Source organism: Chiloscyllium punctatum, chromosome 22 (genome assembly GCF_047496795.1).
Source record: "Chiloscyllium punctatum isolate Juve2018m chromosome 22, sChiPun1.3, whole genome shotgun sequence".
Classification (NCBI taxonomy): Eukaryota; Metazoa; Chordata; class Chondrichthyes; order Orectolobiformes; family Hemiscylliidae; genus Chiloscyllium; species Chiloscyllium punctatum.
In genome coordinates this window covers 21,789,248-21,812,303 of record NC_092760.1, presented here as the reverse complement: position 1 = coordinate 21,812,303, position 23,056 = coordinate 21,789,248, and the positions used below count along the sequence as shown (strand labels likewise).

Genomic DNA, 23,056 nt, shown 5'->3' with positions numbered 1-23,056 from the left:
CATCTTAGGTGTATTTAAATGGAATCTAATGAATGAAATCAAAGTTACAAATCACACAACACCAGGTTATGGTCCAACAAGTTTAATTGGAAGCACTAGCTTTCCAATTGACAACCACCTGATGAAGGAGCAGCGCTCCAAAAGCTAGTGCTTCCAATTAAACCTGTTGGACTATAACCTGGTGTTGTGTGATTTGTAACTTTGTACACCCCAGTCCAACATCTGCATTTCCGAATGAAATCAAAGTGTAGAAAGAATTAGATAATTAACAGTGCTGGTTGCCTAGGTGACAAACACACTGCCTGATTTTTTAAATTAAATGGTCATGTCTCAAGTCTTTGGGAGCAGTGCTCTGTCAAATCCGGGAGCTGCTGTCACTCAGACAGATCTTGGTACTGTCGGTCAAGGATGGAATCTGCACGAAGTGAAGGGGCTTGGCTGTGATCAATTGTCCATTTGGTGTAGTCACAGTGAGGGAATATTGTCCAAGCAGTGTCCTGTAGTCAATAATGTTGGCCAATATAAGAACCTAAGAACTGTATACCATCAGTTGGCAGAGCTGAAAGATCTGTAGTGAGCAGTCTGGTCACTCCTTTCTTGGACCAATCCTTGAAAATCAATCATGGTTCTGGAGAGCAGTCAGATCTGGACGTCCATATACTGACCAGTGGAGAGGAGAAAACGGGCTTGGGAGGGGAAAGATGTGCCCTATAAGAGGCTGGGGTGAATGCAGAAGCAAGACTTGAAGTGAGGACAAGGATGGTGACAGGAGTAATTTGAACTATGGAATGGGGGAATAAATGATATGGAATGGGAGGAAATGGAAGGCGACAGAAGGAGTGCTATTGATAGTGTCCTCAATGGTGGGAACATCCTGGACTGTTAAACTGACATGTTGGGGCTCAGGAGGCACACAGAAAAGTTGTAGCTCAATGCAGTAGGTTTAAACATGAGTGAGATCAGTGAAATACTTTCTCCGGGTACAGCAAAGTAAAAGGAGGTCCGGGAGGGCTAACTTGAAATCAGGTGGAGGCCAGTGTTGACAGTGTCCACTGTGAGCTGTTTTCTGCCATCATCTACTGTTCACTAGACGCTAACTACAATGATAATGTGCTGGGACAATGCCCAGGCCGAGCAAAGGCAGTGTCAGTTTGATGGGAATAAGCGCAGGCTTCGCTTCTGGATAGGTAGGCACTGAAGGGGCAAAAGCATTAATTATGCACGTACAAAATACATCTACATTTCATTTGCAATCATATTACTGACCATGTGAATTACATACAATCTGAAAGAATTAGGGGTTCAAATGCTGGTTGCAGGCAATGTCCACCAAGTTACTGGCCCTTGCAAACTGCACATTGAGATCTAAATGAAACAGATTTCATTGCCACAAATTTCAGAGGCTGATATTGGCTGCAACCAGTACAGTGTAGGGGTTCCATTTCCAAAGGTGCTGTGGAACATGGAACCAATCCCATCTATACCTGCACCGACAGAATAATGATATAAATGCATGCAATTATACCATTCAAAGTTAATGTGAGACTGGGAAGGATTCAAACTACATGGAATGTAGTTGTACTGTTATGTGCTACATAGGTAGCTCTCCCAAAGAGCCATGAGGATTGTAAACATGGCCCTTGTAGTCTGGGCACTGCATATCTCATTGCTTGGAGGAATGTGTGTAGCAGTTATCTGCAGTATGTTATCACTGACTTTTCTCTGAACTGAGAATCTGTTTTGTTCCTTATGTTTCCAGAAGGAATCATGGATTCAGCCGGAAGTGTGAAATTGGTCACAATGACTGCATTGCTAGGAAGGCAAAGGCAGATACAGCAGGAGCAGATCTGACAGCAAACTGCTGTGGAGGTTGAAAAGCATTCATCTCAGGCATAGGGAGCAGATGGAGGGACCTTCAGGATAGGTAGGGGCCACAGAAGAACCAAAGTCTTTCACCACTGACTCCATTTCCTTGGGAATGAGTGATGTGCAGGCTCTGTTTGTCACATGATATTGTGATAGGACTGGGACCTGAGGTCTGCAGAAGTGAAGAGGCCATTCCCTCCCAGTGGTTATAAGAGTGAAAGCTGTGTTGAACTTCTATGTATCTGCCTCATTCCAGGGAGAGATGAAGGACTTGTGTGGAACATTTTAATCATGCATCCACAGATGCATCAGGAGAGTGACCTTTGTGTTACATGTTTATTTTTTTTCCCCAAGATGTCAGTGCTGCTGTTGGACAGCAGGATTCAGACATTTACCTTGCTTCCCACAGATGCCATCAAATGTACATACATGCACATCACAATACTGCAGAGTTCATTAATAGAATGGGCTTCCATTCCATCAATGCTCAGATTATCTGTGATCACTGGCTCCACTTCCTAGAGGTGTGTGCTTGCGACCCTGTTAGCTGCCACAACTCCTACATCCTGGTGCAATCTTATCTAAATTAAGGGTTTCAAGCTCCAGCTGCCTAACAAGGATGATTAATGGGGGACAAGATCTATCTTCTGTGACAATTACTGAACAATTGCCCCAGTGATGATATGCTGCCCATACATTGACTAGGGCAATGATGGAGCAAAAAACATGGTTGTGCAGAGCTGCAGTTCTGTTGTTTGGACTAGTCTGGGGAGAGGGTGCTGCAATGTACTCTGCTCAGAGTGCACCACATCATTGTCATGTTCTGTGCTCTGCACAACTGAAGCAGGCAACAAGGTGATGTGCTCATTGCTGACAAACTGGGAAAACAGGAGTCTTCTCTGGAGGAGGATAAGGACATTGAGGAGGATAAATCTCTCCTTGTGCATGACAGTACTCAGAGGCATCAGGTGCAGCTATCAGTTGGGTGAAACAATTGTGGACTGTCACTGGTCAGCATGCTAACATTTCATTTGCAAACTGCAGCCATATTAGTTTGCTTTCACTTTTGGTGACTGTAAATAAAGAAAAAGCAAATCTATAGAATTCGCCAAGCGCTTCCCTGTCCATGATGGTCCTTCTCTTGATAATGACAAGACGCTGCTTAGCAGTGGACTTTGGAGATAGATTGGCAGTGACTTAGTAATTTGATGAGTTTGGCTATGGACAGGCAGGCTTGTTGCTGGGTGGTTTGACAGCAAGAGTGGCAAGGAATGGAACTGCATGCATCAGGAAGTGTCAGTCATTCCAGCTATGCATTGTGAGCAACATGGGCTTTGAGTCCACTGTCTCACTATGTTGTCAGCAAAGGGCAATTCCAGAATACCAATGCTTGGCCATATGTTTGGGTGGGATTTAAAGATAGCACTTGCTACAAGGATGTTGACCTATTCTAGCAGCAAGTTCTTCTAGCTACAGCAAGTGTTAACAGTGAGTCAGCATCAGACAAAAGAGGAAACATACGTAGTTAATGAGACAAGTTTGGAATAAGTCTTTTCGGTTTTACTGTACAACTAATATCAATCCACTATTTCTGGCAAATTTGATGTTTGACTTCAAACCACTGGAATCTTTTCTGTTGCTAACTGAAATGTCTAAACCCTCACCGTACAGCTTCCTCAAATCTTGGTATCAATGTGATTGAGAGGTCATAAGAGACAAGTGAGGAATGACTTGAAACCTGAAGCTTTCTTTCATATTTTAAATCTAATTTGTGACTGTCTTTCCAAGCACCAATATTGTATAGAAACAATCTCTTACCATCTGTGGTGTCAAAAAATTTCATCTGTACAGTAATGTACACTTGGAAAACTGGACTGAAGTAGATCTGCATTTTCAGGCCAAATCTGGTAGACATCTGAACCCATGTGGTAGATTTTCTCTCAACCTTAATACCCGCTGAAAACAATACAGATCATTAAAATCCATTACCTTTGTCAGATGAGAAAATTAACAAAAAGAAAGAAATTATTGGCAAACTAACAATGGGTTACTCTTTAGACAGGAGTGGTAACAAAGGAAAGATACTGGTGAAATGCACAATGAGCCTGGTGATATGAACACATTTGATTTTCTCTAACCATTTTAAAATCAGCTGAACTGTAAAACGCTTGAGGGATGAACATAGGCAAGTGTGGGATTAAAGGGCAGATTTCAGCATTTCTCACTTTCTCTCAGAAATTACCATCAGTGAAGTTCACAAACAAACTCTTAATACACTGGTGCTGTATTTCTCAACATACACTTCTTTTTTAAAAGTGTTAAAATGTTAACGTATCTCTAAAAATAAAGTAATAAAGGGAGTCAAGCGAAGGTCACCAGACTGAATCACGGGACGGCAGGACTGACATAGGAGAAAAGATCGGGTCGACTGGGCTTGCATTCACTGGAATTTAGAAGAATAGGGGAGATGTGGAAATCTCATAGAAATATATAAACTCCGGATGGGGCTGGACTAGCTGGATGCAAGAAGTCCCAATGTTGGAGAAGTCCAGAACAAGAGGTCACAGTCTAAATATAAGGGATAAGCCATTCAGGACTGAGATGAGATAAGTCTGTGGTCCAAATGTGGTCCAAACCAGTGAGCAAATACAGGTTCGAGGAAGATCCAGGGTTATTGCAAAAAAACTTTGTTCACTTTCAAGTGGCTACCATAAGCAAGATAGGAGAAAGAAACCCACACTGTTAGCTGACACAGCAGTGAACCTGCACAGTTACTGCCTTCACTGCTGAATTCACTGTATCGCTGGACATCGGAGTGTATCTGGGAAAATTAACAAACAGTGAAATTCACAACTGATCTTGAAGGAACCTGTTTGGGAGAGGTCACAGCACAGAGACAGATAAGTGAATAGTTTTAAGTGTGGCCTTGGGGTCTTGCTGCAAGTCTGCAGTAGTGAATAGAGTGGGTTCTGTCTTGATTAAATGTTTTATTGAGATATGTCTCTTGATTAAACTTAAAAATATAAGCCATAAGTATTGAGTTAGCCTAGAGCAGTGTTTTGTAGAGGAATAAGATGGTGCTATTTTCTGGGTCTGCAGATTGGAAGAAGCAAAAATGGCCTTTAGTAAAGTGATATGCTCTTCTTGTCGGATGTGGGGGTTTTGGGAGAGTTTACGTGTTACTGAGGATTATATCTGCAATAAATGCTGTTAGTTGTGAATCTTATCAGATCAAATGGAATGATTGGAGTAGCATTTCGAGGCAATGAGGAATCTCCGAGAGCAAGGGGGTGTGATGGATGGCAGTTATAGGAAGGGAGAAAAGTCGCAGATACCGTCACATAGATGGGTTAACTCCAGGAAAGGTGAGAGAAATAGGTCGGTAATGCAGGAGTCTTCTGTGGCTATCCCCATTTCAAACAAGTATGGTGTTTTGGAAAATGTAGGGGTGATGGATTCTCAGGGGAATGTAGCAAGAACAGCCACGTTTCTGGTATTGAGACTGGCTCTAATGCAATGAGGAGTACGGGGATTCCAAGAGATCAATTGTGTTAGGGTACTATGGACCAAATATTGAACTACAGAAGCAATCATTGAAACATCCACAAACTAAGCTGCATCGGAATATTATTTCAATGAGCCATCACACACTACAGCGCAGAAGAACTAAAAAGAGCAGAGGAAAATCACCTATGCAGCGTATTCAAAACGAACGGGTACTCAATGAACACATTCTGCCAATTTCTCAGCAACAAACCCAAACAATCAGACAAAATGTGTCCACAAACCCTAGCCGCTCTCTGCTACATCAAGGATATCTTGGGAATGACTGCCAAACTATTCAGACCGTTGGCATCATGGTAGCCCACAAACCCACCAAAACAGCAGCTAATGAAGTTGAAATACCCTATACAGGCAGCGAGCAAAACTAATGTCATTTATAAAATACCGTGCGTAAACTGTAACAAACACTACATTGGACAGACAGGCAGAAAGCTCGCCACCAGGCTCCATGAACACCAACTAGCCACAAAACGACATGACCCTCTCTCACTAGTATCCTTACATCCAAATAAGGAAGGGCACCACTTCGACTGGGACAACAAATCCATTCTAAGACAAGCCAAACAGAGACACACACGAGAATTCTGAGAAGCATGGCAATCCAACCAGAACTCTATCAACAAATACATTGAATTAGACACCATCTACCACCCCCTGAGAAAATTAACAGGAAATGACATCACCATAGGAAATAACATCACCCCAGGAAATGACATCACTGACCCAAGGAAAACCAAACATATAAATAGAAAGCAGGAAACACCAGCAGTGCTTCGTCTGGAGGCTCACTGAAGATGTCACCCAGTATGGTGATGACACTTCTGAAAATGAACCTTCCAGCTCAGAAAGCAAACCTATATCCAGAACCTCAATCTGAGCTACAAATCCTCTCAAAACTTGCTAAGGCCACTGTACATATTGGAACCAATGACAAAGAAAGGGCAAAGGTTGAGATTCTGAAGGGAGATTACAGAGAATTAGCAGGAATTTAAAAAGGAGGTCCTCAAGATAGTAATATCTGGATTACTCCCAGTGTTATGAGCTAGTGAGGGTAGGATTCGGAGGATAGAGCAGATGAATACGTGGCCGAGGAGCTTGTGTATGGGAGAAGGATTCACATTTTTGGATCATTGGAATCTCTTCTGGTGCAGAAATGATCTGTACAAGAAGGACGATTGCACCTAAATTGAAAGGGGACTAATATACTGGCAGGGAGATTTGCTAGAGCTACTTGGGAGGATTTAAACTAGTAAGGTGGTGGGGTGGGACTCAGAGAGATAGTGAGGAAAGAGATCAATCTGAGACTGGTACAATTGGGAAAAGAAGCGAGCTAAACAGTCAGGACAGGCAAGGACAAAGCAGAGAACAAGGTAGGACTGATAAATTAAACTGCATTTAGTTCAATGCAAAAGGCCTGACAGGGAAGGCAGATCAACTCAGCATATGTTTAGGAACCTGGGACTGGGATATCATAGCAATTATAGAAATGTGGCTCAGGGATGGACAGGACCGGCAGCTTAATATTCCAAGACACAAATTCTACAGGAAGGACAGAAAGGGAGGCAGGAGAGGAGGGGGAGTGGCATTTTTGATAAGGGATAGCATTACAGCTGTACTTAGGGAGGATATTCCTGAAAATACATCCAGGGAAGTTATTTGAGTGGAACTGAGAAATGAGAAAGGGATGATCACCTTATTGGGATTGTATTATAATCCCAACAGTCAGAGGGAAATTGAGAAACAAATTTGTATGGAGATCTCAGTTATCTGTAAGAATAATAGGGTGGTTATGGCAGGGGATTTTAACTTTCCAAACATGTAGTGGGACTGCAATAGTATTAAAGGTTTAGAAGGAGAAGGATTTGTTAAGCAAGTACAAAAAACAATTGGTTCAGAAAAGGTGCAAAGCTTGACCTACTCTTGGGAAATGAGGCAGGGCAGGTGACTGAGATTTCAGTCAGGGAGCACTTTGGGGCCGGCAACCATAATTCTATTAGTTTTAAAATAGTGATGGAAAAGGATAGACCAGATCTAAAAGTTGAAGTTCTAAATTGGAGAAAGGCCAATTTTGACGGTATTAGGCAAGAGCTTTCAAAAGCTGATGGGGTGCAGTTGTTTGCAGGGAAATGGACAGCTGGAAAATGGGAAGCCTTCAGAAATGAGATGAGAGTACAGATACAGTATAGTCCTGTTAGGCTGAAAGGAAAGGCTAGTAGGTATAGAGAATGCTGGATGACTAAAGAAATTGAGGGTTTGGTTAAGAAACAGAAGGAAACATATGTCTGGTACAGACAGGATAGATTGAGTGACTCCTCAACAGAGTATAAAGGTGTATAATTAAGAGGGAAATCAAGAGGGCAAAAAGGGGATATGAGATAGCTTTGGCAAACAGAGTTAAGGAGAATCCAAAGGGTTTTTACAAATATATTAAGAACAAAAGGATAACTAGACAGAGAATAGGGCCCCACAAAGATCAGCAAGGTAGCCTTTGTGTGGAGCCACAGAAAATGGGGGAGATACTAAATGAGTATTTTGCATCAGTATTTATTGTGGAAAAGGACATGGAATATAGAGAATGTAGGGAAATAGATGGTGACATCTTGAAAAATATGCATATTACACAGGAGGAGGTGCTGGATGTCTTGAAAAGCATAAAAGTTAATAAATCTCCAGGACCTAATCAAGTGTACCCTAGAACTCCATGGGATGCTAGGGAAGTGATTGCTGGGTCTCTTGCTGAGATATTTATGTCACTGATACTCACAGGTGAGGTGCCAGACGACTGGAGTTTGGCTAACATGGTGCCACTATTTAAGGAGGTGGTAAGGACAAGCCAGGGAACTACAGACCAGTCAGCCTGACATCGGTGGTGGGTTAAGTTGTTGGAGGGAATCCTGAGGGACAAGATGTACATGTATTTGGAAAGGCAAGGACTAATTAGGGATAGTCAACATGCCTTTGTGCATGGGAAATCATGTCTCACAAACTTGATTGATTTTTTTTTAAGAAGTGACAAAGAGGATTGAGGAGGGTAGAGTGGTGGATGTGACCTATATGGAGTTCAGTAAGGCGTTCAACAAGGTTCCCCATGGGAGACTAGTTAGCAAGGTTACATCTTTGGAATACAGGGAGAATTAGTCATTTGGATACAGAAATGGCTCAAAGATAGAAATCATGAGGGGCATGGATAGGGTAAAAACTCAAGGTCTTTTCACTGGGGTCGGGGAGTCTAGAACTAGAGGGTGGTGGTGGAGGGTTGTTTTTCAGACTGGAGGCCTGTAACCAGTGGAGTGCCACAAGGATTGGTGCTGGGTCCTCTACTTTTCTTCATTCATATTAATAATTTGGATATGAGCTTAAGAGATATAATTAGTAAGTTTGCAGATGACACCAAAATTGGAGGTGTAGTGAACAGCCAAGAAGGTTACCTCAGATTACAATGGGATCTTGATCAGATGAGCTGAAGAGTGGCAGATGGAGTTTAATTTAGATAAATGCGAGATGCTGCATTTTGGGAAAGCAAATCTTAGCGGGACTTATACACTTAATGGTAAGGTCTGAGAGAGTGTCACTGAACAAAGAGACCTTGGAGTGCAGGTTCATAGCTCCTTCAAGTTGCAGGTAGATAGGATAGTGAAGGCGGCATTTCGTATGCTTTCCTTTATTGGCCAGAGTATTGAGTACAGGAGTTGGGAGGTCATGTTGCGGCTGTACAGGACATTGGTTAGGCCACTTTTGGAATACTGCATGTAATTCTGGTCTGCTTCCTATCGAAAGGATGCTGTGAAACTTGAAAGGGTTCAGAAAAGATTTACAAGGATGTTGCCTGGGTTGGAGGGTTTGAGCAATAGGGAGAGGTTGAATAGGCTAAGGCTGTTTTCCTTGGAGCATCGGAGGCTGAGGGGTGACCTTCTAGAGGTATATAAAATCATGAGGGGCATAGATAGGGTAAAAAGTCAAGGGCTTTTCACTGGGGTCAGGGAGTCCAGAACTAGAGGACATAGGTTTAGGGTGAGAGGGGAAAGATATAAAAGAGACCTAAGGGGCAACCTTTTTCACACAGAGGGTGGTGCGTGTGTGGAATGTGCTGCCAAAGGAAGTAGTGGAGGTTATTATAACTGTTGCTCATACATGGGGCTAAATTGGATTGGGATATCTGGTCAGCATGGAAGAGTTGGAGGAAAGGGTCTGTTTCTGTGCTGTACATCTCTATGACTCTTTGAGGAAGAAATTCTTCACCCAGAGCTGTGAACCTGTGGAATCTTCTACCAAAGGAAGCTAGTGAGGCCAGTTCATTAGATATAATCAAGAGGGAGCTAGACGTGGCCCTGGCAGCCAAAGGAATAAAAGGCTCTGGGGAGAGGGCGTGAATGGGATCCTGAATTTCCATGATCAGCCATGATTGCATTGAATGGTGGTGCAGGCTCGAAGGGCCAATTCACCTAGTCTGAAACCTATTTTCCATGTTTCTAACAGAGAAAAAAAATGTTGGAAGCTCTTTGTCAATTAGATCAATCAGAATTTATATTGATAAGTGAAAATACATTATTACAATAATAGTTTCACACAATCATACTTGAGAATGCATGTGTAACTGGCTAAAATAACAGTCTTGTATAGAGCTATGAATCACTCTTTTCCGAAGAGAATATAAGTCACTCCTTTCAATGAGCCATGACTTGGAAATGCTGGTGTTGGATTGGGGTGAACAGAGTCCAGAGTCATGGAGATGTGATACATTAAACAATTTTAGATCAAATCTTCCATCTTTTATAATGGAACATACTGGTTTCTGTTCTTTGATATGTTACTCCCAGAATTTCTTTTAAATTACATTCTCAAGACAGCTCAGCTTTTCTCACAACAGGTGTGAAGTCTGTCTCCCAATGTTGAGTCAGACTGACAAGCTCTCTGTATAGTTTTACAGAGTTTTATATGGATTCATGCAGTTTTTGAGCAAAATAAAATGTAATTCTGAAAAATCAAATTCACCCCATAAACTTATATGTGTGCACTGTGTGACAATGCTGTGATTTTAAGAGGTTTGCTTTGTCCTTGTTTCTTTCAGGAAGAGATATTGGGGGACAGAGCTGTCAAGCAATCTGTGAGAAGTTAAATAATTTGTGAAGCCTTGGGTGTTTTTTTTTTAAAAGTTGGAACAATACAGTGGATGTGGTCAAATTTTCCCAGATCTAGGACTTTGCATTAGCTTTCAGCAGTTGTTGTTGGGGCCTTGAAGAATTGGAAGCTATTTTACTCTCTCTTGATCACAGCCAAAAGCTGAGGGTTCTCTCGCTACTCTGCTGGATTGCATATGGGACAAAATTTGCTTTCTGAAATTGCTTTTTCCCAAGGGTCTGTTTATGGGATGTTATCATATTAAAATAGTTATTGTTTAGTAGTAAAATAATCATTCTGTTAAGTTTTCTCATCGAGTTAAATTATTCTAAGCTCGTCTTTCTGTTGGTGTATTCTAAGTACAGTGTTTGAATACACTGTGTTCAGCTTAACATTGAGTAGTTTGACCAATCAAATTGCATCTGGAACACAGCATCTAACATTTACCTTTAAAGGAAGAAAAGTTAGAGTCTACGGTGCATTCTGGTCTGGTCCATGACAAAGGATACACATCATGAATTTCAAATAAAGTTACACATACTCCTTATTGATACAATTACAAATTACTCCTCCCTGATTGAGTTCCACATCACTCCTTTGATGGAGCTGCACATCACTGTCCTACAGTGAGTTACAAATCACTTTTCTTTTGCCAAGGTTTACATCACATAATCGAGCTAAACATCACTTTTATAATAGTTACTTTTCTTTCTGATAATGCCACTCACTAATAATGCAGCATTTAAGTTTTACCTGAGATAGGTGCTTGATGAAGCACTTTGGCAAGACAGAGAAAGAAATCTGGACCTTGTGGTGAGAATCCCTCGAAAATTCTCCACGCAATTCACACAACCAAATAAAATAGGAAGTTTCAGAACCTATTTCTGACCCTGACCAGCCAAAAAATCATATACATACATTTCTGTTATTTATCTGAGCCATTTTCCTATTCAGAGCTGCTTTGAACCAACTCGTTGCAGGAATTCTCTAAATGAGCAGCACAACAGCTGTGCACCCTTTTTTGCATCAGTGGTTGCTATATTTAGTAGCTTATATGTCCCAAAGCTTCTTTCAATAGGTATAAAATGAAGGTAAGTGTGCTAGTAGATAGTGGTGAGGAAGGTAGTTGGACTGAATAAGACGATAGGGTATATGAGGTAAATGATAGGAGATGGAGTACCAATGGGTGACATAGCTAAGTGTTTTAGGTGAGTAGAACAGCACGTGGAACAGGATGATAGTCTGGTCTAATAGCGTGAATGGGGATAGGTGGCCATAATATAATAAGAGACAGGAGCAGGAGTTGAGCTTGTTGAGTCAGCTCCACCATTCAATGAGATCATGACTGATTTGATAATATTCAACTCCACTTTCCCACATTTTCCTCATAACCCTTTACTCCCTTACTGATATTACCTCTATTTATCTCAATCTTGAATATACTCAGCGACTGAACCCATCTTGTACAGTGAAGAACCTCTACAGTAAAGAATTCTACAGATTCACCACTATCTGAAATTTCTAATCTGAAATCATGCCCTCTGATCCTCAATCCATAAGGGGAAATAACTCCTCAACATCTATAATATCAAGTGTCCTAAGAATTTTGTATGCTTACCTCCAGAGTTTCAGCCTTCTTCATTTTATCGGTGGCAGTTGGAGTCGGAGGAGCGAGAACCAGTGGCCCGAAAGGAAGGTAATTTCTAATTATAAAAACTTACCTCGGGGGTTTCAGTCTTCTTCATTTCTTCGGTGACAGTTGGAGTGGGAGGAGTGACACCCAGAACCAGTGGCCCGACAGGAAGGTAATTTTTAAATATAAAAACTTACCTCAGGAGTTTCGGTATATATTTTGACAGCTGCTGACAATAGGATGAGCCAGTTGACCACAGCACCATGGTGCAGAAGGCCATTCAAGAGGGCGGAGCAAAAAGACAAGTAGTTGTTATGGGGATTCTATAATTAGGGGGACAGATAGTATCCTTTGTGAGCCAGATCGGGAGTCAATGCCAGGGTGCAGGACATCTCTGACAAGCATGAAGGGATATTGGAGCGGGAGGGAGAGGATTCAGTTGTTGTGGTCCACATTGGCACTAACAACATAGGCAAGGCTAGGAAGGAGGACCTGTTTGGGGATTATCAAGCACTAGGAAGGAAATTGAAGAAAAGGTCCTCATGGGTCATAATCTCTGGATTACTGCCCGAGTCACGTGCCAATTGGCATAGGGATAAGAAAATTAGGGAAGTAAACATGTGGCTATGAGATTGGTGTGGAAAAGAGGGATTCCATTTCATGGGACATCGGCATCAGTTTTGGAACCGGGAAGATCTGTACCGATGGAACAGTCTCCACCTGAACTGATCTGGAACCAGTGTACTGGCGAAAAGATAAATAGGGTGGTCACTAGGACTTTAAACTTGTGAATCGGAGGGAAGGGAAAAGGAACGCAACAGGGAGTATGGAGTCAAGTAGAAAGATAAGCAGCAGGTTAGCATGTGTGCAGGTTTTAAGTTCGAGGCAGCCTAGGAATGAAGCAAAAAGGAAGGATAACTTAGGACATACTTGAGAGGTGATGGAAGTCATGAAGATAAGAAAATTAGCACTGAGTTTCTTTACCTGAATGCTCATGGTACTCGTAACAAAGTAGATGAATTAACAGCAGAAATAATCGTAAATGATTATGATGTAGTAGGCTTGACAGAGATGTGGTTGCAGTGGGTTCAGGACTGGCCGTTAAACATCCAAGGATTTACAACTTCTTGAAAAGACAGGGAGGTGGGCAGAAATTAAATCTATGGCACTGAATGATATAGGGTCAGATGATGTGGAGTCTGTGTGGGTGGAGTTGAGGAACCACAAAGGCAAAAATCCATAATGGGAATTATGTACAGACCTCCCAGCAGTGGTCAGGACCAGGGGCGCAAGATGTATCAGGAATTAGATAGGGCATGTCAGAAAGAAAAGGTCATGGTGATCATGTGGGACTTCAATATGCAAATTGACTGGGTGAATAATGTTGCTGGTTGATTCAAAGAAAGGGAATTCATGGAATGCTTACAAGATGGCTTTTTGGAACAGCTTGTGATGGAGCCTACAAGGGAGCAGGGTATTTGGACTTAGGGCTATGTAATGAGCCAGACTTTATAAAAGATCTTAAGGTAAAGGAGCACTTAGGAGGCTGTGATCATTATATGGTAGAGTTCAGTCTGCAGTTTGAAAGAGAGAAGGCAAAATCGGGTATAATGGTGTTACAGTTAAATAAAGGTAATTACAGTGCATGAGAGGGGAACTGACGAAAATCGACTGGAAACAGAGCCTAGTGGGGAAGACAGTAGAGCAACAATAGCAGGAGTTTCTGGGTGTAATTGAGGACACAGTACAGAGGTTCATCCCAAAGAGAAGAACGATTATCTGGGGTGGGGGTGGGGAGTTAGACAGCCATGAAGGAAGTCAGGAAATCTATTATAGAAAAAGAGAGAGCCTATAAAGTGGCTATAAGCACTGGGAAGACTAGAAAAACAAACAGAGAGAGAAATAAGGAAGCAGAGGATCAAATATGAAGGTAAGATAGCGAGTAATATCCGAAGTGATAGTAAAAGTTTCTTTCAATACATAAGAAACAAACGTGAGGCAAAAGTAGAAATTGGGCTGCTCCAAATTGATGCAGGAAGGCTAGTGATGGGAGATAAGGAAATAGCTGAAGAACGTAATAAATACTTTTGTCAGTCTTCACATTGGAAGATCTGAGCAATATCCCAACAATTAAGGAGAGTCGAGAAGCAGAGTTGAATATGGTAGCCATTACAAAAGAAGAAGTACTAGAAAAGCTAAAAGGTCTAAAAATTGTTTCTAAAATGGGCTACATCCTAGAGTTCTGAGGGAGGTGGCTGAAGAAATAGCAGAGACGTTGGTTGTAATCTTTCAAAAATCACTGGACTCAGGGAAAGTCCCAGATGATTGGAAAATCGCTGTTGTAAACCCCTTGTTTAAGAAAGGATCAAAAGATGAAAAATTATAGGCCAATTAGACTAACCTTGGTTTTAAGTAAAATTCTAGAATCCATCGTTAAGGATGAGATTTCTAAATTCTTGGAAGTTCAGGGTCAGATTAGAACAAGTCAGCATGGATTTAGTAAGGGGAGGTCGTGCCTGACAAACCTGATGGAATTCTTTGAAAAGGTAACAAGTAGGTTAGACCAGGGAAACCTGGGGCATGTTATCTACCTAGACTTCCACAAGGCCTTTAATAAAATGCCTCACGGGAGACTGCTGAGTAAGGTGAGGGCCCATGGTGTTCGTGGTGAACTACTGGCATGGATTGAGGATTGGCTGTCTGACAGAAGGCAGAGAGTTGGGATAAAAGGTTCTTTTTTGGAATGGCAACTAGTGACAAATGGTGTCCCACAGGGTTCAGTGTTGGAGCTGCAGCTGTTCACTTTATATATTAATGATCTGGATGAAGAGACTGAGGGTATTCTAGTGAAGTTCACCGATGATGTGAAGTCAGGTAGACAGGCAGGTCGTTCTGAGGAGGTGGGGAGGCTGCAGAAAGATTTAGACCGTTTAGGAGAGTGGTCCAAGAAATGGCTGATGAAATTCAATCTGAGCAAATGCGAGGTCTTGCACTTTGGAAAAAAGAATACAGGGACAGACTATTTTCTAAATGGTGAGAAAATTCCTGAAGCCAGAGTACAAAGGTATCTGGGAGTGCTAGTCCAGGATTCTCTAAAGGTTGACTTGCAGGTCGAGTCTGTGGTTAAGAAAGCAAATGTGATGTTGTCATTTATCTCAAGAGGGTTGGAATGTAAATACAGCTATGTGGTGCTGACACTTTATAAAGCTCTAGTTAGGCCCCATTTAGAATACTGTGTCCAGTTTTGGGCCTGGAAGGACATACTGGCACTGGAGCATGTCCAGTAGAGATTCACATGGATGATCCCTGGAATGGAGGGCCTAACATACGATGAACAGCTGAGGATCCTGGGATTGTATTCATTAGAGTTTAGAAGGTTGAGGGGAGATCTAATAGGAACTTACAAGATAATGCATGGCTTAGAAAGGGTGGGCGCTGGGAATTTGTTTCCGTCAGGACTCATGGGCACAGCTTTAGAATTAGAGGGGGTCAATTTCAAATAGAAATGAGGAGACATTTCTTTAGCCAGAGTGGTGGGCCTGTGGAATTCATTGTCATCATAGTTGACCCAGCACTGATCCTTGTGGCACTCCACTGGTCACAGGCCTCCAATTTGAAAAACCACCCTCCTCCACCACCACCCAGAGAGAGCCTATAAATAAATTAGATAAATTAGATAAATTCAAGGTGCTGTATTTTGGGAAAGCAAATCTTAGCAGAATTTATATACTTAATGGTAAGGTAAGAGGGAATGTTGCTGAACAAAGAGACCTTGGAATGCAAGTTCATAGACTTTTGAAAGTGGAGTTGCAGGTAGATAAGAGAGTGAAAAAAGTGTTTGGTATGCTTTCCTTTATTGGTCAGAGTATGAATACAGGAGTTGGGAGGTCATGTTGTCTGGCTTTAGTAAAAAAAATACCCTTCCTCTTCAGCCAGGGCAGGAAGTCCCCAATGCTTAATCACAAAAAATTGAGGTTGAAGTTTCAGCAGCATAGGGTTTTAACTGAGATAGCTTCAAAGATAGTGAATGTGTTGGCTATGATTTTCCAAAATACCCTAGATTTTAAAATAGTGCAAGTAGATTAGAACTAGCAAATGTAACACCAATATTCAAGAACTGGGAGAAAAAAGAGGAAATTGTAGATTGGTTAACCGCATATCAATTATTGTGGTAATACTGAAATCTGGTTTTAAGGAAGTTTGAACAATGCATTTAGAAAATCATATATGATTAAGGTATTACAAAAGGGAAATCTTGATTGACAAATCTATTAGAGTCTTTAAGGACATAGCTAGTAAGATAGATAAAAGATAACCAAAAGATATTTGATTTCCATAAAGCAAGCACTAAGGTACCTCACTCAACATTAATATACAAGAAAATGGCTCATAGCATTGACAGAAAATTAATTTAACCGATGAGGAATAATGATAAGTGGGGCATTTTCAAGTTGGCAGGCTGTGACTAGTAGAGTGTCATAAGGACTAATGTGTTATAACCACATCAAGAATACTCCATACTGCTCTGGTCACCTTATTTAAGGAAGGATGCAAATGCATTGAAAACAATTCAGAAAAAGGCTTACCTGAAATGGGTATGTTGTTTATAAAGGAAGGTTGAACAGGCTAGGATTGTATTTGCTGGAGATTAGAAAGTTAACAAGTGAGTTGATTGAAACATAAGATTCTGAGGGGTGGTGACAAGATAGAAATGGCAATTGTACCAACAGTAGCAGTTTGACATCCAGACATTTGGTTTTTTCTTTGCAGACACTGTGTCCATTAGTCATTCTTGCAAGTCCACCAAAAATTAATAATGAACTCACTCTGAATAGTTGGTGGACATGCAAGAATGACATGCAAGAAGTCCAGCAAGGGTCTCCTTAACTGAGGTGAAAATGAAAACTTTGGTTGACAGCTTTCCTGATTATTTTTTAAAGAACCTTTCTTAATAACGTGTTAAACTGGGCAAAACTGAGAGATGTAAATTGAATTAAAAGTTTCTTCAATGGGATTTCCATGACTGACAGTTTTATGTGAATGTAAGAGGAAAAACACTTTTCAAAGGGACTTTTAAATGCTAAACAATGTTGGGGTTGGATCTGAGAGCACAGATTTAGTCAATTCAAATGGAGATAGATTTGAAGGACTTTTAAGTGGCTGCTTTTTTTGTCAAGATAATTTCAAAGACTTGGCAGTATTAATATACAGCTCATTAAATGTACTAAATACATACTGGGTGAGTGGGCATGGAGGGAAAAGGGGACATGTGCACACAAAGAGAGTATGGGAAATATGAGGCACATGGGAAGGGATGGGGGTGTGCGGTAGAGAGTAATATTCATGAATATAATGGGACTGTAACTTAACCTATCATCCTAACCATCTGCTCACATCCATTTCTGCCTCAGGTGTGCTTCAGGAGGTAGCAGTACATCTCCAGCCCATGCTCCCTCCCTGGCACAAGAATAGGTAAGCTTCCCCCATGGATTATGGATCTGGAAAATTTTGACTCCTGATACCCACCTCCTTCATGAAATCTGGTTCCATGGCTCTGCAACTCCTTATTTAAACTCAGAGGTCCTGGAATACCTTCCCCAAACAAAAGTCAATTTAACACTCTGTAACATTGCTTTTAGTCAGCTCCCTTTACCATCTCTCATTCCAGATCAGTACTTGGTTACTTGTGGAGGTATTGAAGGACACTTTGCTAGGTTAACAATACTGAATTGGTGATCATTTACCTTTCAGGAATGGTAGACTCTGGATCTGATTATTCACGTATATCATGCCCCATTTCAGGAAGGTAATTTTTATCTGTGAAACAATACCGTAATTGAACAAAGGTATGAGCTACATGGAGATTCTAAGCAGATTCAAGACACCTTTTATAAAAGAACATCATTCAAAGGACTGCCCTCTCTGCAGTCCATTTCTTACCATCAGAATTCCTTTTTATAAATCCATAATTTGGCAATAGTTTTAGTCCTCTATAGGTTGTAGGTAGTTTAGGAAGGAGATTGGATAAAACACGAAATTTCACTTTTGGCACAGACAGGCATTTTTCTGGTGGGAATGTAGTTTAGCATTTTTCAGAACAAATCTAAATGTTGTTTGGGAATTTTCTTTATATGGACACAAGTTGCTTCAGAATGATGGCACTGAACACTAACAATTAGCGATCATTCCCACTTTTGACTGTATGAAGAAGGGCTGGAGCAGCTGAGAAACTCCTATAATCATGTTCTGGAACTGAGAGGAGGATGGGTTTCCAATAAACAGAACCATCTATCTTTGTAGTGTTTATTACGCCAACTTGTAGTGAGTTTCTCCCCTGATTTCCATTTACTTCAATTTTGCTAGCCCAGACGGAAAAGCATTCTCAACCCCATACTTGGCAATCAATACAGTGGACTTATTGGACCTTCATTTTGAAATATGCAATATAGGTTGGACCAATATGTCTCATTCATTAGTTTTACTGTCTCACTGTCATGACCATGGAACCATAAGATCACAGGACATAGGAGCAGAGATTAGGCCATTCAGCCCATCAGGTCTGCTCTGCCATTCAATCATGGCTGCTACGTTTCTCCTCACCTCCATTCTAAAAGGTCTTCCTTTTACTCTAAGGCTGTGCTTTCAGGTCCTAGTCTCTCCTACCAATGGAACTGTCTTCCCAACTCTGTTCAGGGCATTCAATATTCTATAAATTTTGATTAGATCGCCCCCTCATCCTTCTAAACTCCATCAAATATAGACCCAGAGTCTTCAAATGTTCCTCATATTTTAAGCTGTTCATTCCTGGGACCATTCTCGTGAATCTACTCTGAACATACAGCAGTGCCAGTTATATCCTTCCTGAGATATAGGGACCAAAACTGTGCATAATATTCCAAATGTGGACTGGCCAGAGCCTTATAGAGCCTCAGAAGCACATCCCTGTTTTTATATTCAAGTCTTCTCAAAATAAATGCCATCATTGTATTTGCCTTCCTAACCACTGGCTCAAACTGCAATTTTATCTTGGGAGAATCCTGGAATAGAACTCTGAAGTCTCTTTGCACTTCAGACTTCTGAATTTTCTCCCCATTTAGAAAATAGTTGTTCCCTCTATTCTTCTAACTGAGGTGCATGATCTGACACTTTCCCATGTTGTAATCCATCTGCCACTTCTTTGCCCACTCTCCTAACCTGTCCAAATCTTTCTGCCTCCTTGATACTACCTGTCCTCTAACTATCTTTGTATCATCTGCAAACCTTGCCAGAAAGCCCTCAATTCCTTCATCTAGATCGTTAATGTATAAAGTGAAAAGATGTGGTCTTTGTGGTTCCACTGAGTGTTGTGGAACACCATTTGTCATCAGCTGCCAGCCTGAGAAGGACCCTTTTATCCCCACTCTCCGCTTTCTGCCAGACAGCCAGACTTCTATCCATGCTAGCCACTTGCCTCTAACACCATGGGCCCTTATCTTACTCAGCAGCCTCCCATGTGGTACCTTGTCAAAGGCCTTCTTGAAATTCAGGTAGATAACATCCATTGGTTCTCCTTGGTCTAATCAGCTTGTTACTTCCTCAAAGAATTCTAGCAGATTTGTCAGGCATGGCCTACCCTTGATGAAACCATGCCCTATTTTACCATACACTTCCAAGTATTCAGAAATCTCATCCTTTACAATGGATTCCAGGATCTTATCTACGACTGACATTCAGCTAATTGGTGTGTAATTTTCTGACTTACTGTCTTATTCATTTTTTAAACAGGGGTGTTACGTTAGCAATTTTCTAGTCCTCTTAGACCCTCCATGATTTTAATGATTCCTGAAGGATTACCACTATCGCCTCCACTATGTCTTCAGTTACCTCCTTTAGAAATCTGGGGTGTAGTCCATCTGGTCCAGGTTATTTATCCACCTTCAGGCCATTCAGTTTTTCTAGCAACTTCTCCTTGGTAATGGCCACCATATTCAGCTTTTCCCCCTCACTCTCTTGAATTTTTGGGATATTACTCATGTCTTCCATTGTGAAGACTGAGCTGAAGTAATTATTCAGTTCCTCAGCCATTTCCTTGTTCCCCACTACTATCCTTCCAGCGTCATTTTTCGGTAGCCCAATGTCCACTTTTGCCTCTCTTTCGCCCTTCATTTATCTAAAGAAATGCTTACAGTCTTCCTTTGTAGTACTGGCTAGCTTACCCTCATACTTAATCTTTTTCTTCCTTTTTTTTTATTGCCCACTGGTTTTCCACCATTCTTTGCTACTTTACATACGTTCTCTTGGGCTTTTATGCTATCCTTGACTTCCCTCGTCAGCCACGGTTGCCTTATCCTCCCTGTACCATTCTTCTTTTTCCTTGGGATGAATCTCTGCTGTGCCTCCTGAATTACTTCCAGAAAGTCTTGCCATTGTTGTTACACTGTCTTTCCTGCTGGGCTCCTCTCCCAATCAATTCTACCTAGCATCTCCCTCATGCCTCTGCAGTTGCCTTTATTCAGTTGAAATACCATTACCTCTGATTCTATCTTCTCTCTCTCAAATTGCAGAGTAAATTTAATCATGTTCTGATCACTGCTTCCTAAAGGTTCCTTCAACTGAAGTTCCCTTATCATGTCTGCCTCATTGCGCAACACTAAATACAGTATTGCCTTTTTCATTCCCATGGTGGAAATGTCTATGATGAGGGGGCATCATTTTAAGGTAATTGGAGGAAGGTTTAGGGGTGATATCAGAGGTAGATTCTTTACACAGAGAGTGGTGGGAGCATGGAATGTCAGCAGAGCTCGTAGAGTTAGATACATTAGGGACATTTAAGCAACTCTTAGATAGGCGCATGGAAGATAGTACAATGAAGAGTGTGTAGGTTAGTCTGATCTTAGATTTTGATAAAAGGCCGGCACAACACTGAGGGCTGAAGGGCCTGTATTGTGCTGTACTGTTGTGTGTTCTACCACAAGCTGCTCCAAAGACATTCCATAAATTCTTTTTCTTGTGAACCACTACCAACCAGATTTTCCTAGTCCACTTGCATATTGAAATCCCCCATGATTATTGTAACTTTGCCTCAGATCACCCATAGACATTAAAAAAATTAATTATAACATAGTTTTATTTAAAAAGTGGAGATACAGCCAAAAGATAACTGTGGATGTCATGTCAGTGCCTGTCTTGCAAGGAACCCTGAACTGTCATACCTGAAAGTGTCAAGGAAGCTACAAAGGAGAAATACACTACAAACATGATTTTACAAACCTCCATAAGGTCAACTCTCTTCTTACACTCCAGGAAAAAAAGTCCCAGCCTATCCAGCCTTCTTTATAACTCAAATCTTCCATACCCAGTAAAATCCTGATATACCTCTTCTGAACCATCTCTAACCTAATAACATACTTCCAATAACTGGGCAACAAGAACTGGAAACAGTATTCCTGAAGAGGCATTACCAATGTCCTGTACAACCTCCACATGACTTCCTAACACCTTTATTCAAAGGACTGAATAATGAAAGCAAGCGTGCAAAATGCCTTTTTCACCATCCAGTCTATATATGACACGAACTTCAAAAAATGTGGACCTGAACTCCTAGGTCCCTCTGTTCTACAACACTACTCAAGGCCCTACCATTAATTATAGAAGTCCTGTCCCTGCTCATTGTACCAAAATGCAATACCTTGCAATTATCCAGATTGAATTCCATCTGTCATTTTTCAGCTCATGTATGCAAGGTTGATAATGCTATAAGGTTATTCTGTCCTTGCTTTTGTTTTCAGAAGGGCTGTTAAGGCAGAGGTTCTCATATGTCTGGAAATATTCAAAAAAGCTTGTAGAAGTGTTTTAAAAAATACTTAAGATTAAAGGAGAGTGACCAGTTGTCCCAGTCCAGGGTTTGGTTTTAGCAAGCTGTGTTGTTCACAGTTGCCAGTCAAATTTTAGCTGGGAACCCAGAGAAGCTGCAGGGGACCCAAAGTCACAGTTCCATGCTGATCCTCTCTCTCTCTTTTACATCTCTCCTGTAAGTACCTGTGTTTGATTTTACCTTTTTTGCCAACGGGGTGTTTATGAGATGTTGCAGGTAATTGGAACAGCATAATTAAGTTGCATTTTTGTGTCAATTGAATTTTCAGGTAAGTTACATTAATCTATATTCTGTTCTCTTTTGTTTGTCTATAAATAAATTCTATTTTGTTCAAAACTGAGTGGTTAGGCCAGCTGCATCACTCCTGGAATGTTCACCTTACACTAGCTTAGACAACTATAAAAGTTAGGGTCTGGACTGCCTTCTTATAATATTTTGAGGGAGTCTGACCTCGTCCATAACAGCGAGCAGGCTGAAGTACTAGCTTGGGTTTGAGTATTAGTGTGCTGTGAAAGTCACAAAGGAAGAACCAGTCACTAGACACTCCTGAGTTATGGGTAAATGATTCTCACGCTCTGAATGATAGAAGTAAATTCAAAATGTAGGACAAAAGGCATCTCTTGTTTTCTGTGCTGAGAGCCAACAAGCCAGTTCAAATGAAAAAGGACAAAAGAATTGCAGCTCATTTGCAAAGTAAAGAATATCGAAATCAATTGCTCAATTATCAACATACCAGTACCTGCTCTTCATGAGTGATTTGTGTATCTTTTAATTTTTTTTAGATTCACTTTTCATTTCTAATCTGCATTGTACAATTATATCTTCTTGTATTTAGTAACTCGTAAAATCACTCCTTCATTAACTCAAGAGGCCTGGTCAAATTCATTTGTTCTGGGAGAATGGTATCCACAAGGGAATGAATCCTTTCTAATTTACCTTATTGTGACCAACCCAGAAGGGTTGGCGAATAAAGAATGGGAGGTAGTTCACCCCTCTTCACCTGGGTGTATCATCTAGAAATG

The 23,056-nt window shown here is 41.1% G+C and overlaps 1 protein-coding gene across 1 annotated transcript in view; it reads right to left on the bottom strand.

Moving 5' to 3' along the window:
• The window catches only part of LOC140493446 (mucin-6-like), a 266,402-nt gene that overhangs the window by 198,863 nt on the left and 44,483 nt on the right, over window positions 1-23,056 (bottom strand). The window contains exons 12-13 of the mRNA XM_072591885.1: window positions 17,926-17,998; window positions 3,685-3,822 (exon numbers count right to left, since the gene is read on the bottom strand). Coding sequence (XP_072447986.1) covers window positions 3,685-3,822; window positions 17,926-17,998 — 211 coding nt within the window. The remainder of the gene's footprint in view (window positions 1-3,684; window positions 3,823-17,925; window positions 17,999-23,056) is intronic.